Source organism: Hoplias malabaricus, unplaced genomic scaffold (genome assembly GCF_029633855.1).
Source record: "Hoplias malabaricus isolate fHopMal1 unplaced genomic scaffold, fHopMal1.hap1 scaffold_75, whole genome shotgun sequence".
Taxonomy (NCBI): Eukaryota; Metazoa; Chordata; class Actinopteri; order Characiformes; family Erythrinidae; genus Hoplias; species Hoplias malabaricus.
In genome coordinates this window covers 79,604-94,951 of record NW_027101049.1, presented here as the reverse complement: position 1 = coordinate 94,951, position 15,348 = coordinate 79,604, and the positions used below count along the sequence as shown (strand labels likewise).

Sequence of the window (15,348 nt, the reverse complement as noted above, 5' to 3'; positions counted from 1 at the left end):
AGAGACAGAGAAACAGAGAGAGCGAGAGACAGAGAAACAGAGAGAGCGAGAGAAACAGACAGACTGACAGAGAGATATTAGCGCTATCCGCTGCAGTAAGGGGTGGGGCCCACATGCCAAACGGTGAAATGGACAGGAGGTTAATCTCACTAGGGGCCCAATTTAACCCTTACACACACACACACACACACACACTGCAGAGAATGTGCATCATACACTAAAACACATGACTAACATAAGTGTTTCTTTACAATTCATTACAAAAGATAAACAACACCATTAACATGCAGCTTACAGTCACACACACACACACACCATTGACATTTGACAACTGTCCGTAAGGAACTGTCAGACTTGACTTCTGTGTTCAACAACTTGTTTCCATCTGTAACAAATCTGTCCTGAAACAGCTCTCTCTCGTCTAGGGATTACCATCAATCAATCAATCAACCAATCAATCAATCAATCAATCCCCCCTCAGCAACATCATACTGGTCACAAAATAATATCTGGGTTTAATGTGCTGCCAGTTCTCCAGCTGTGGGAGTTTGTGATTATATTTACCTTTGTACTTCCAAGAGCAAATACACTGCGTTAAAAACAGGCAGCAGCATAACACACACACACACACACACACAGTCGCTGGCATGGAGCTGATTTTGAGGTGGGGTGGGGGTGGGGGACAGGGAAGACCCCTCCCATTTTTGTCTTTAAAGAAATTCCTCTTTTAAAAGAATGCCTGAGAAGACTGAGGACCCCCAACCCCCATCTCTCACACACACACACACACAAAGTTACTTTCTGTCTATCTCAATATATGTCAGTACAATGGTCCTAGTCATTTATCAGTATCAAAAACCCTGACAGTCCATGTTTGAACTTTTGAGCTCCACCTTAAACTGATCAGGGTTACAGTCCGCTGTCTTCATCTGAATTGCCCATTCCACCTTAAATTGATCAGGGTTACCGTCCGCTGTCTTCATCTGAATTGTCCATTCCACCTTAAATTGATAAGAGTTACCGTCCGCATTCTTTATCTGAATTGAGCATTCCACCTTAAATTGATCAGCGTTACAGTCCGCTGTCTTTATCTGAATTGCCCATTCCACATTAAACTGATCAGGGTTACAGTCCGCTGTCTTCATCTGAATTGCCCATTCCACCTTAAATTGATCAGGGTTACCGTCCGCTGTCTTCATCTGAATTGTCCATTCCACCTTAAATTGATAAGAGTTACCGTCCGCATTCTTTATCTGAATTGAGCATTCCACCTTAAATTGATCAGCGTTACAGTCCGCTGTCTTTATCTGAATTGCCCATTCCACATTAAATTGATCAGGGTTACAGTCCGCTGTCTTATCTGAATTGTCCATTCCACCTTAAATTGATAAGAGTTACAGTCAGCATTCTTTATCTGAATTGAGCATTCCACCTTAAATTGATCAGGGTTACAGTCCGCATTCTTTATCTGAATTGAGCATTCCACCTTAAATTGATCAGGGTTACAGTCCGCTGTCTTATCTGAATTGTCCATTCCACCTTAAATTGATCAGGGTTACAGTCCGCTGTCTTTATCTGAATTGCCCATTCCACCTTAAATTGATCAGAATTACAGTCCGCTGTCTTTATCTGAATTGCCCATTCCACCTTAAATTCATCAGGGTTACAGTCCGCTGTCTTCATCTGAATTGCCCATTCCACCTTAAATTGATCAGGGTTACTGTCCGCTGTCTTTATCTGAATTGCCCATTCCACCTTAAATTGATCAGGGTTACAGTCCGCTGTCTTTATCTGAATTGCCCATTCCACCTTAAATTGATCAGGGTTACAGTCCGCTGTCTTCATCTGAATTGCCCATTCCACCTTAAATTGATCAGGGTTACAGTCCGCTGTCTTTATCTGAATTGCCCATTCCACCTTAAATTGATCAGGGTTACAGTCCGCTGTCTTCATCTGAATTGCCCATTCCACCTTAAATTGATCAGGGTTACCGTCCGCTGTCTTCATCTGAATTGTCCATTCCACCTTAAATTGATAAGAGTTACCGTCCGCATTCTTTATCTGAATTGAGCATTCCACCTTAAATTGATCAGCGTTACAGTCCGCTGTCTTTATCTGAATTGCCCATTCCACATTAAATTGATCAGGGTTACAGTCCGCTGTCTTATCTGAATTGTCCATTCCACCTTAAATTGATAAGAGTTACAGTCAGCATTCTTTATCTGAATTGAGCATTCCACCTTAAATTGATCAGGGTTACAGTCCGCATTCTTTATCTGAATTGAGCATTCCACCTTAAATTGATCAGGGTTACAGTCCGCATTCTTTATCTGAATTGAGCATTCCACCTTAAATTGATCAGGGTTACAGTCCGCTGTCTTTATCTGAATTGCCCATTCCACCTTAAATTGATCAGAATTACAGTCCGCTGTCTTTATCTGAATTGCCCATTCCACCTTAAATTCATCAGGGTTACAGTCCGCTGTCTTCATCTGAATTGCCCATTCCACCTTAAATTGATAAGAGTTACAGTCCGCTGTCTTTATCTGAATTGTCCATTCCACCTTAAATTGATCAGGGTTACTGTCCGCTGTCTTTATCTGAATTGCCCATTCCACCTTAAATTGATCAGGGTTACAGTCCGCTGTCTTTATCTGAATTGCCCATTCCACCTTAAATTGATCAGGGTTACAGTCCGCTGTCTTTATCTGAATTGCCCATTCCACCTTAAATTGATCAGGGTTACAGTCCGCTGTCTTCATCTGAATTGCCCATTCCACCTTAAATTGATCAGGGTTACCGTCCGCTGTCTTCATCTGAATTGTCCATTCCACCTTAAATTGATAAGAGTTACCGTCCGCATTCTTTATCTGAATTGAGCATTCCACCTTAAATTGATCAGCGTTACAGTCCGCTGTCTTTATCTGAATTGTCCATTCCACATTAAATTGATCAGGGTTACAGTCCGCTGTCTTATCTGAATTGTCCATTCCACCTTAAATTGATAAGAGTTACAGTCCGCATTCTTTATCTGAATTGAGCATTCCACCTTAAATTGATCAGGGTTACAGTCCGCTGTCTTCATCTGAATTGCCCATTCCACCTTAAATTGATAAGAGTTACAGTCCGCTGTCTTTATCTGAATTGTCCATTCCACCTTAAATTGATCAGGGTTACTGTCCGCTGTCTTTATCTGAATTGCCCATTCCACCTTAAATTGATCAGGGTTACAGTCCGCTGTCTTTATCTGAATTGCCCATTCCACCTTAAATTGATCAGGGTTACAGTCCGCTGTCTTTATCTGAATTGAGCATTCCACCTTAAATTGATCAGGGTTACAGTCCGCTGTCTTCATCTGAATTGCCCATTCCACCTTAAATTGATAAGAGTTACAGTCCGCTGTCTTTATCTGAATTGTCCATTCCACCTTAAATTGATCAGGGTTACTGTCCGCTGTCTTTATCTGAATTGCCCATTCCACCTTAAATTGATCAGGGTTACAGTCCGCTGTCTTTATCTGAATTGCCCATTCCACCTTAAATTGATCAGGGTTACAGTCCGCTGTCTTTATCTGAATTGCCCATTCCACCTTAAATTGATCAGGGTTACAGTCCGCTGTCTTTATCTGAACTGCCCATTCCACCTTAAACTGAGCAGGGTTAAACTTCACGGCTTATTTCCAACTCCAATTTCCCTGCAAGGACTTTTATTGTGCTCTCGTAGCGCCGCTGCAGTGTCGTATGTCGTTTACAGACTGAACATTATTCCTAGTTGTTGAAGAGGTATCACAGCTGGGGGCAAGTGGAAATGGGAAAAACATCTGGATTAATATCAGAGAATTAAATAAATAATAAATATTAAATACTATTAAAATATTAAATAAATACGAAATACCATTTCAGTTCAGTAATATCATCTGCTCTTCCAGAGGACAAAACACACACACACACACATCTTATGTGAGAGAGAAAGAAGAGGAAGACCGGTGCCATATGATACTCTGTTGATGCAGCAGCAGTATTTCAGTCTCTCTCTCACACACACACACACACGAGAGAGAGAGAGAGAGAGAGAGAGAGAGACACGGGAAGTGATCAATGAGAAGCTTTCTGTAAAATGGATCTATAACATCTCCATCCCTCTCCTTTAATATTTCATTCTCTCTCCTCGTCTGTCTCTCTCTGTCTGTGTCTCTCTCCTCGTCTCTCTCTCTCTCCCTTTCTCTCTCCTCGTGTCTCTCTCTCTCTCTCTCTCTCTCTCTCTCTCTCTCCTCGTCTCTCTCTCTCATGATTTGTTCCTCACCCTTCCTTTTTCATTTTCTCTTTCTAATCTCTCTCTTGCGCTTCCTCTAAACAGTCTCTCGATTTAATAATTTTTATCTTCTCTAAAGACAATGACCTGGATCATCTGTACATTCTCTTTGTGTGTGTGTGTGTGAGTGTGTGTGTGTGTGCCCGTGTTTAAGGGCAATGGGTCTACTTAGAACCACGAGTTCTGTACAGAACCAACTGCATGCTGAAATGGTTCATGAGATTCATGGAGAATGTGGTGTGTATGGTTCTATACGGCACTACAAAGGGTTCTCTGCTGTAACCAGACGTCATAACGACAGTAGAACTCAGTGCTATAGAGAACCGTCTTCAAAAAGGTGCTAAACAGAACCACATTCACGCTTTTTTCAACATTCTGTAACAGTTTCAACTCAGCGAGAGGTAGTTCTGTACAGAACACAGGGTTCTCACTAGAACCATCACCTTCACTGAAGAACCCTATGGTTTAAAAGTGTACTTTAGTTAGAGAACACAACTGACCTTACACTATATGAACTGTGGATGTTAAAGTTGCGTTGATGTCATTCGCCCCGTTTCATCTCCAGGACTTTTATTGTGTTCTTTTATTCTCCACATTTGTGTAATGAAAGATTACAGAGATCCCCCTCTCCTTCTGGAGAAGAGAATGTAATGAACCTTTAGGAACACAACTGGAGTCTGTACCTTTAAAGATACACTCCGCTGTCTGTACCTTTAAAGATACACTCCGCTGTCTGTACCTTTAAAGAAACACTCCGCTGTCTGTACCTTTAAAGAAACACTCCGCTGTCTGTACCTTTAAAGAAACACTCCGCTGTCTGTACCTTTAAAGATACACTCCGCTGTCTGTACCTTTAAAGAAACACTCCGCTGTCTGTACCTTTAAAGAAACACTCCGCTGTCTGTACCTTTGAAGATACACTCCGCTGTCTGTACCTTTGAAGATACACTCCGCTGTCTGTACCTTTGAAGATACACTCCGCTGTCTGTACCTTTGAAGATACACTCCGCTGTCTGTACCTTTGAAGATACACTCCGCTGTCTGTACCTTTGAAGATACACTCCGCTGTCTGTACCTTTGAAGATACACTCCGCTGCCTGTACCTTTAAAGATACACTCCGCTGCCTGTACCTTTAAAGATACACTCCGCTGCCTGTACCTTTAAAGATACACTCCGCTGCCTGTACCTTTAAAGATACACTCCGCTGCCTGTACCTTTAAAGATACACTCCGCTGCCTGTACCTTTAAAGATACACTCCGCTGCCTGTACCTTTAAAGATACACTCCGCTGCCTGTACCTTTAAAGATACACTCCGCTGCCTGTACCTTTAAAGATACACTCCGCTGTCTTTACCTTTAAAGATACACTACGCTGTCTGTACCTTTAAAGATACACTACGCTGTCTGTACCTTTAAAGATACACTACGCTGTCTGTACCTTTAAAGATACACTACGCTGTCTGTACCTTTAAAGATACACTCCGCTGTCTGTACCTTTAAAGATACACTCCGCTGTCTTTACCTTTAAAGATACACTACGCTGTCTGTACCTTTAAAGATACACTACGCTGTTTGGAGCTTTAGTGACAGTAATGTTCCTGTACTGTACCTTTATTTCTGAGAGTGTTTCTGGGAGACAGAGTGAATGTGTGTGTGTGTGTGTGTGCGCGCACACAGAGAGAGAGCGCGCAAGACAGAGCGAACGAGAGAGAGAGAGAGCAAGAGACAGAGAGAGAGAGTGAGCGAGAGAGAGAGAGAGAGCGAGCGAGAGAGAGAGAGATAGAATATGTCTGAGAGAGAGTGTGTACATGGGGAGTTTTGAACTAAACGTGCCTCTGCCGTTTTTATCCCCATTCTCTCCTTATCTCTCTCTCACTATCAGCTTCTGACACTCACTGTACATTTAATCAGCCTCGCACGCCCGCATCTCTCTCCAACAACCTACTGTACAACACACACACACAGAATATAATAGCAATTTTTGTAGAACACATCTCTCTCATACTCTCTCTCTCATACTCTCTCGCTCTCAAACTCTCATACACTCTCGAGTTCTCTCTCATACACTCTCACTCTCATACACTATCGCTCTCTTACAATCTCTCTCACACACTCTCACACTCTCTCTCTCTCATACACTGTCTCTCTCTCACACTCTCTCTCTCTCTCATACACTCTCACACACACACACACACACACACTCTCTCTCACACACTCTCACACTCTCTCTCTCTCATACACTGTCTCTCTCTCATACACTCTCACACTCTCTCTCACACTCTCTCTCTCTCATACACTCTCACACACACACACACACACACTCTCTCTCGCAAACACTCTCACACACTCTCTCTCACACACTCATACATTCTCACACACTCTCTCACACAAACTCTCTCTCTCATACACTCTCTCTCTCTCATACACTCACAAACTCTCTCTCTCTCTCATACACTCTCACACACACTCTCTCTCACACACACTCTCTCTCTCTCATACACTCACACACACACACTCTCATACACACTCTCATACACACTCTCACACACTCTCACACACACTATCTCTCTCTCATACACTCTCACACACACTCTCATACACACACACACTCTCACTCTCATACACTATCGCTCTCTTACAATCTCTCTCACACACTCTCACACTCTCTCTCTCTCATACACTGTCTCTCTCATACACTCTCACACTCTCTCTCACACTCTCTCTCTCTCATACACTCTCACACACACACACACACACACTCTCTCTCTCACACACTCTCACACTCTCTCTCTCTCATAAACTGTCTCTCTCTCATACACTCTCACACTCTCTCTCTCTCATACACTCTCACACACACACACACACACACACACACTCTCTCTCGCAAACACTCTCACACACTCTCTCTCACACACTCATACATTCTCACACACTCTCTCACACAAACTCTCTCTTACACACTCTCTCTCTCTCTCATGCACTCTCTCTCTCTCATACACTCTCGCTCTCTCTCACTCTCTCATACACTCTCACACACACACTCTTTCTCTCACACACACTCTCTCTCTCTCACACACACTCTCTCTCTCTCTCATACACTTTCACACACACACACACACACACACTCTCTCACACACACACACTCTCTCTCACACACACACACACTCTCTCACACACACACACTCTCTCTCACACACACACACACTATCTCTCTCTCATACACTCTCACACACACTCTCTCTCTCATACACACTATCTCTCTCATACACTCTCACACACTCACACGCTCTCTCTTACACACTCTCTCATACACTATCTCTCTCTCTTACACACTCTCTCTTTCTCATACACTCTCACACAGTCACACTCTCTCTCTCTCTCTAAAGTCAAAACTCCAAGGACACCTGCTCATGCAGTGTTTCCTCTGAAATGAAGAGTCTGTCCCTCTCTGCTGCCGTTGGGCGAGACGTTACACTAGGTCCTGGATCACTGCTGTGAGAATCTGATGGCATTCACCCATAAACACATTAGAGAGGTCAGGTCCGTGTGCTGGATCTTTAGCTCTGGATCACAGGCATCACTCAAGCACACACACACACACACACACACACACACACACACACACACACACTAATAACAGCAATCGTTTTAGAACACAGCTAGTGCGCCTCATCCACTCTCCCTCTCTCCGTCCTGCTCTCTCTGCCTCTCTCAGTAATCTCCACTCTTCTACAACTCACTTCCATCTCCTCTCCTCTCCTCTCCTCTGCTCCAACACCAACACCTTTACTTTCCTCCCCCCTCCTTCAGGAAAACATCCCCCAATTCCCAACGAGACACAGAGAAATCACTGACAGAACAGAACACAGCAGAAGAAGGAATGAACAGGAAAGAAAAAAAGAGTAAATAACAGAAAACAAAAGAACAAATCGAGAAAAGGAGTAGAAATGGAATAAATAGAATTTTCTAGAAGACCGTTTCCTTTTTTCCTTCCTCACGAACAGTGTATTCATAAGAACACAATATAAATCATATGTTACTCCAACAGTCGTCCAGGGCAGGTCCCCACACGGTGGAGTCAGTGAATCTGAGTCGGACCCGAATCAACTCCACACACACCTTTAATCCACAACCCTAACTTCAACAGAAACCTAAACCCGACCCTGAAACCGAGGTCTGGACTCCGCCGGGGGGCGGGTCATGGTCTCGTCGTCAGTACACGACCTCGGGAAGATACTTTAAGATTAATGAATAAAAATCACTGTACCACCACAGAAGGCTCCGCTGCACTGATCTCGCCTTTAGATTCAGTTCTATTCTGTCGTTCTTAGCTCACCGTTTACATTTAAGTGTTTCTGAAACTTTTAAAGCAGTCTGCACCCTTAAACAACCAGACAAACTCTCAAACTAATAATCCACTGCAGTCGCCTCAGTTCTGTCCCGTCATCAGCTGTACATCCATTTCAGGTTCCGTTTAGAGTCATTTTAATGAAGAAAGAGAGTTCATTAATGTGGTGAAGAAGAAGAAGAAAGAAGAAAGAAGAAAGGAAGAAGAAAAAGAAAGATAGAAGGAAGAAGAAGAAGAAAGAAGGAAGAAGAAGAAAGAAGGAGAAAGAAGGAAATAGAAGGAAGAAGAAGGAAATAGAAGGAAGAAGGAGAAAGAAGGAAATAGAAGGAAGAAGAAGGAGAAAGAAGGAAGAAGAAGGAGAAAGAAGGAAGAAGAAGAAAGAAGAAGAAGAAAGAAGGAAGAAGGAAGAAGAAGAAAGAAGAAGAAGAAAGAAGAAGGAAGAAGAAGAAAGAAGAAGGAAGAGAAAGAAGAAGAAAGAAGAAGGAAGAAGAAGGAAGAGAAAGAAGAAGAAAGAAGAAGGAAGAAGAAGAAGAAGAAAGAAGAAGAAAGAAGAAGGAAGAAGAAGAAGAAGAAAGAAGAAGGAAGAAGAAGGAAGAAGAAGAAAGAAGAAGGAAGAAGAAGGAAGAAGGAAGAAGAAGGAAGAAGGAAGAAGAAGAAAGAAGGAAGAAGAAGAAAGAAGAAGAAAGAAGAAGGAAGAAGAAGAAGAAAGAAGAAGAAGAAGGAAGAAGAAGAAGAAAGAAGAAGAAAGAAGAAGAAGAAGAAGAAAGAAGAAGGAAGAAGAAGAAGAAAGAAGAAGAAAGAAGAAGGAAGAAGAAGAAGAAAGAAGAAGAAAGAAGAAGGAAGAAGAAGAAGAAAGAAGAAGAAAGAAGGAGAAAGAAGGAAGAAGAAGAAAGAAGGAAGAAGAAGAAGAAAGAAGAAGAAGAAAGAAGAAGGAAGAAGGAGAAAGAAGGAAGAAGAAGCCCAAGAGTAAATTATAAGTCATATTTACACACAAATAAAACCCAATGCTGTAAATCAAGAAGGAAACCACGTCTCTTTACAACAATTAAATCTAATTAGTTACAGTTAATACGTGTGAAATATTTAACACAAAAATAAACAGCATTTTCACAATCTTCACTCATTACTTTCAAGATTTAATTAAAGAACAGAACCTTTCTCTCTTTCAAACACAAATATGCAGTAGATGATAAAGGTGAGGTTTGAACAGATATTTACACTGTCTCTGCGTCTGTATTTATCTGTTTTAATTATTTTTAATAGACTTTAACAGCTTTGTCTTAAAAAAACTACGTTCACTTTTCTTCGCAGCATCTTTCTGTCGCAGCTTTGAGCTCAAACTGAAGCTTAAAATCTTTTATTTATTTTTATTTTAATTTTAAATTTTAAATATAAATGTTTCACAATATTTTAACCCTGTGAAATTACGCACAATTAAAAATAAACATAACGAACAATAAACTATTTGCAATAATTTAAAATAACATTCGGCAGTTTTTGATTCAAATGTTTGGAATTTTAGGAATTAATTTGAAACGAATCTCCTTTTTTATTAAAGTTACACTTTGCACAGTTTGCAGTGTGTAACAGAGAACATTAAACACATTTATTTGTTTGAAATCTATACAACAATTACAAAAAAATACATTCAAATGTCATTTTTTAATATTTTAATTCTCATGACAAAAAATAGCTTGGCGTCAGTGAAATCAGTTGCTATTAAATTTAATTTATAAAAATAAACAGACGTTAAAAAAAAAAAACATCTTACAGATTTTGAGAGAAGTCTTTTTTTACACACATTTATAATTTGATATTTAAATAATTATATATTTATATATTAATAATGTTTATAAATAGAGTGCTATAAAGAGTTTAATAGTGCCCTATGAATTTATGTTAATAACTTAAAAACAGTTACAAAATAATGAAAACAAAATGCACTGTTGTATTGAACCCCTCTGTAAATATACATCTGTTTAAATGTAAGACAGATGTTTAAAGATAAATATATAAAGCAAGACTCTGTTAAAGCAGGATTGGTCATTATTATTAAACATGGCAAATCAAAAATGATATGCTTCCATTAAAGATACATTTAATCATCTAATTTACAACAGCTCCGCCCTAGAATTAAATCCACACAAAAAACAAGCTCAAAGCAAAGATTATTAAAAATAATGCTTTCAAAAGGGACACCATCCGAATGTAAAACTACCATTTAAATAGAAAACTGCGGCGCAGGGGCAACTCCCATCAACTACTATGTCTCAGAAATCCAAGAAAATTAATCTTGTGCCTAAACGCCTCTGCATTGAGATGATTTTTAAAATGCACTGCCATTACATAAGAGCAATTATAACACACCGAAAAAATCTCCACCAAACCCCCAGAGCCGTGCTCTCCACAGCTCTACGTCCATCTGCGGAACTTCATTTCCTATAATGCACTTGGTTTTCTCAGGACTACAGACATGGTGGCTCTGTAGGGGAAGGCCTCTCCACCTCTCTCCCCCACTCTCTATAGGAATGGAGGATGTAAAGCTATGACAAAGCCCTGTATGAGAACAGGATGCGTACTGACGTAAACAAATGACTCAGGCTGCAGCTACAGCAACTACACAAGAAAATACCAGTTCTCCTTAAATAACTCTCAGCAGTCTGCTTTATTTAGGTTCAGGAGGTTTATATCCTATGATATCTGAAGAAAACAATTTAAATCCATATCGTATCATTCAGATGTGCTTTTAATGCGTGAATATTCTACTTTAAATAGCTTGAATATACTGTAATGTAATATCTTGTGATTTATCATCTAACACACACAATGAAAACTGACAGCAATATCTGTTAAATCTAAGTACATAATTTCACAGATGATCCTACAACTGATTTCATTTCAACCCTGGTTTTTATGGCACCTTTAAGAAGAATATATAATAATCAAACATATTAACAAGATTTTCCTGATAACTCAACAAAGCTAATTTGTTGTAGGCCATGTTAAATAAAATGTAAACATGTGACTAAAATTTAACAACATTAAAGACCACAAACATCTCGCCAAAAAAAAAAAAATAATGGCTCACACAGAAGCAAAGAACATAACTTTCCTGAGAAAGGTCACCTTCCCCAAGGCTAATCCTTTCAACAAGCACCAGATATTTTTCCCCTTTTACATAACTTGCACTTAGTAAGCCATTATCATTTTTTTTAATATTATTACTCCCTTGAGACATTAATAATTTCTCAGAGAAACACTTGAGCACATCATGACTGTATTTGTGAAGTACACATTGCAAGTTGAGACTAGCATGTTGCTAAACTGCCTAAAATACAATACACTTAAGGAATGTTCATTTTGGCTGCAAAACAATATAAAATGACTGGTATATTCTACGACTCTAACAAGAGATAAATATTTAAAGATTGGGTTAAAAAAATGAACAAACATTTGTGGTTCTTCTTACTTTGATTGTTTATCAAGCATTAGCTTAGAGACGCTATTATAGCTAACATTTCTCCACAGAAACAATACAAATGTGTTGTATATAGCAAGTTTAAACATAGCTAATCATGACTAGCATGTTGTAAAATGGCAAGCAGATATATATATATATTAAGAAATACAGAAATATATACACACACAAAAAAAAAATAATGCTAAGAGGTGTATATTTGGTCAAAGCTAAAAGAGATAAATATTAAACCAAGTGAAGTAATCATTTTAATGAAGCTAAATTCTCCTGTGTTTAAAAATAACCTAGCTTATATATATTTTAGCAACAATGACAAAAAACAGAATACAATATTTAGAATTAAATCAGGCATTTTTTAGTAAATATAAATGCTAACAGTTCCTCAAAACAACACTGACAAAAAAATAGATTTGTCAGGATTTATAAAAACAAACCTTGATTTTTCAAGACTATCGTGTTGCTAAAATGAGGACTTTTAAATGTGTGAAATTAATGGTTTCCTACAAACAGAATTCTTCAGACATTTTGGTGTTATTATTATTATTATTATTATTATTACAGAGCAGGCTGAACAATTACACTGAACATTATAAATCATTAAAACAGCCACACGTACAAAGCTAGGAGACAAGAACTGGTCAAAATATAAATGAACCAAAACCCAGGGGAAGGGAAAGCCTGTATTTTATTTACCAGACTAACCGTCTACTTAAACATGGCTTAAAGCGTACAGAGCAGTGTTTGAAAGGACGGAGGAGGGAAAAGAAGGTTCACAGACTAAATTCGACCAAAACAAATCACACAAAACCATGTCTCCATCTATTTTCAACGACCAAAACACGGGTGATTTCAGGTTTACGTGGAGGAAAGTGTCTTTATTTAATTCTAAACCCCAGTTTAAACAAAAGACTAAGCAGTGTTTACCTCAATTTAATTCGAAATACAACAACACCATCTTTAAAAAGCTACAAAAAAGCCCTTGTAAACACGTGAGCCCGTGTAAACACGTTGTTTTGCTCTTAAGGTGGACACTAAGGAGGTTCACAACCCCAAAAGCCATAGGGCAGTCCACAGCATCAGTAAATTTAGCCTGAAAACATCCTATTTCTAAAAGCCACACGAAGCTGAAGTGGGCTTCCCATTCGAAATTCTCGTTCCACCTTAAATGGGGAGGCAGCTACATTCCGGAGCTTGGCGCCTGAACGGAACAGCCGCACCATTTAAGGTGGAACGAGAATTTCGAATGGACGGCCAAATTCAGCTAGGTCAAAAACACAAAACTCCTTCACAAGACTTGAGAGCACATGGAGATATTTTGAAATTAAGACCTCAGATAAGCTGTAGCTAATGGAAATTTTTCATTTAGGTTCTAGCTTCCTAGCATTGGTCTTAAACACTAAAAACAAAATGTTTGCTTTGAATTAACTGCTTTATTCAAATCTAATTGGTTCCACGTGAATGAAATATACTACACCCAACACAACAGCTTTGACTCATTTCTCTGTCTCTGTGCTCTGGTTCCTTGTAGATCTATTTTTAAAAAAATATCTAAGATATATCTCAAATCACCACAGTTTACAGTACTCACGTTCACGTCTGTGGAGCCCATTCTAGTGTTAGGTCCATAACTAATTTTAAAAAAGCCACTTACTACAGACTTATGCATTCAAATGGTTCCCAAATCTGCACAGAAGCCTCACCACAACTTAAGGACAGTTTGATAGTTTACATCAATCAAGTATAATTTAACTCCAGGTGCTCCACCAGCATTTCTAACAGCGCTCCATGGACACTGCTACTACCACGTCCAGAAAACCCTCCAAAGCAGCCAGTACATCTCTGAGCTGTCCAGGAAATAAATCAGCAGCGCAATTAAAGAACCATTCTCCCGTCAAAACTCACTTGGTGGACAAACACATCCAGCGGAGGGTCCACCAGGTTTCCCTCGCTGTGGGTCATCGAGATAAATCCAAAGCCCATTCGAACATTGAACCACTTGCAGTAGCCGGATCCTGTCCTCTCTTCATGACCGGGGGTCTTCGCGGGGTCCCCTCCACCTCCACCTTTACCTGGCCCTCCTGCATTGAGAAAGAAGGGAAATAATCAATATTCATGCCTCTATTCCAACATTATAAAACATATCTAGATCAGCGTACAGTTTAAACGTGTTCTTCAGAGGTTCTTCAGCAAAGGCAGTGGTTCTGTACAGAACCATGAACACTGAAAAATCACTGGTTCATGGTCTTTCCCTGTGATTGAACCCTGCTGTAAATAACGGCTTAAAAGACAGTTAAGGAAGTGTTCCTCTGTATTAAATAGAACCTCTTTTTCTGTCAAATATACAACCTGTTTCAATTGATATATAGAACCCCTCTAGAACATCTACCCGGTACTATACAGAACCATTTTCTAACACTGTACAAAACACTATGTCAATACTATATAGAGAAACGTACTTGCGACTTTCTTTATTCAAAAAATAACCAAACTAAATATACAGCCTTCATTTTACATATTACAATCATACACAACCATTTCAACCTGTACAGTACACCCTGACGGTCAGGGGTAAAGGGGGTGGTGGGAGGGTACATGGGGGTCATTCAGGAGTGCAGCACACTTTCAAAACCTTGCTCGGCCCCCGGTGCCTCTGCTGCTGCGATTGCTCAATTCAACTCTTATACAACCCACCAACACTCTACCTCTCTCTCTCTCTCTCTCTACCGCTCTCTCTCTTCCTTCCTCCATCCACTGTTCTTCACCGTCTCCACCCTGAGGGTCAAACTCCAAGGGGCAGGTGTACACAATGTACCCCGACTACAGGGGCAAAAAACACCCCCGTCCAGAAGTCCCTATAATAGTGAAATGTTTGAAATTGTATATTGTTTGTTTGAGACTGTGTTCATTAGAATATTCATCTGTTCTGGACCATCTTCCACTGAATGTTTGTTTGTCCACGACTGTATTCTGTAGGATGCTTGTTTGTTTGAGACCGTGTTCCTTGGAGTATTTCGTCTGATCGTGACTGTGTTGCATAAGGTTCATCTGTTCAAGGCTATCTTCCATAGGATGTTTGTCTGTAGAATGTTTGTCTGTTTTAGTCTGTGTTTTGTAGAATGTTTGTTCGAAACCTTGTTCTGTAGAATGTTTGTCTGTATTTTGTAGAATGTTTGTCTGTAGAATGTTTATAGAATGTTTGTCTGTGTTTTG

At 39.8% G+C, this 15,348-nt stretch overlaps 1 protein-coding gene across 2 annotated transcripts in view; it reads right to left on the bottom strand.

Moving 5' to 3' along the window:
- Positions 1 to 15,348, bottom strand: part of lin28b (lin-28 homolog B (C. elegans)) — a 29,376-nt gene that overhangs the window by 12,930 nt on the left and 1,098 nt on the right. For both annotated transcript variants that reach the window (XM_066659158.1, XM_066659157.1), the window contains exon 2: positions 14,041 to 14,216. In XM_066659158.1, the coding sequence (XP_066515255.1) occupies positions 14,041 to 14,216 (176 nt within the window). The remainder of the gene's footprint in view (positions 1 to 14,040; positions 14,217 to 15,348) is intronic.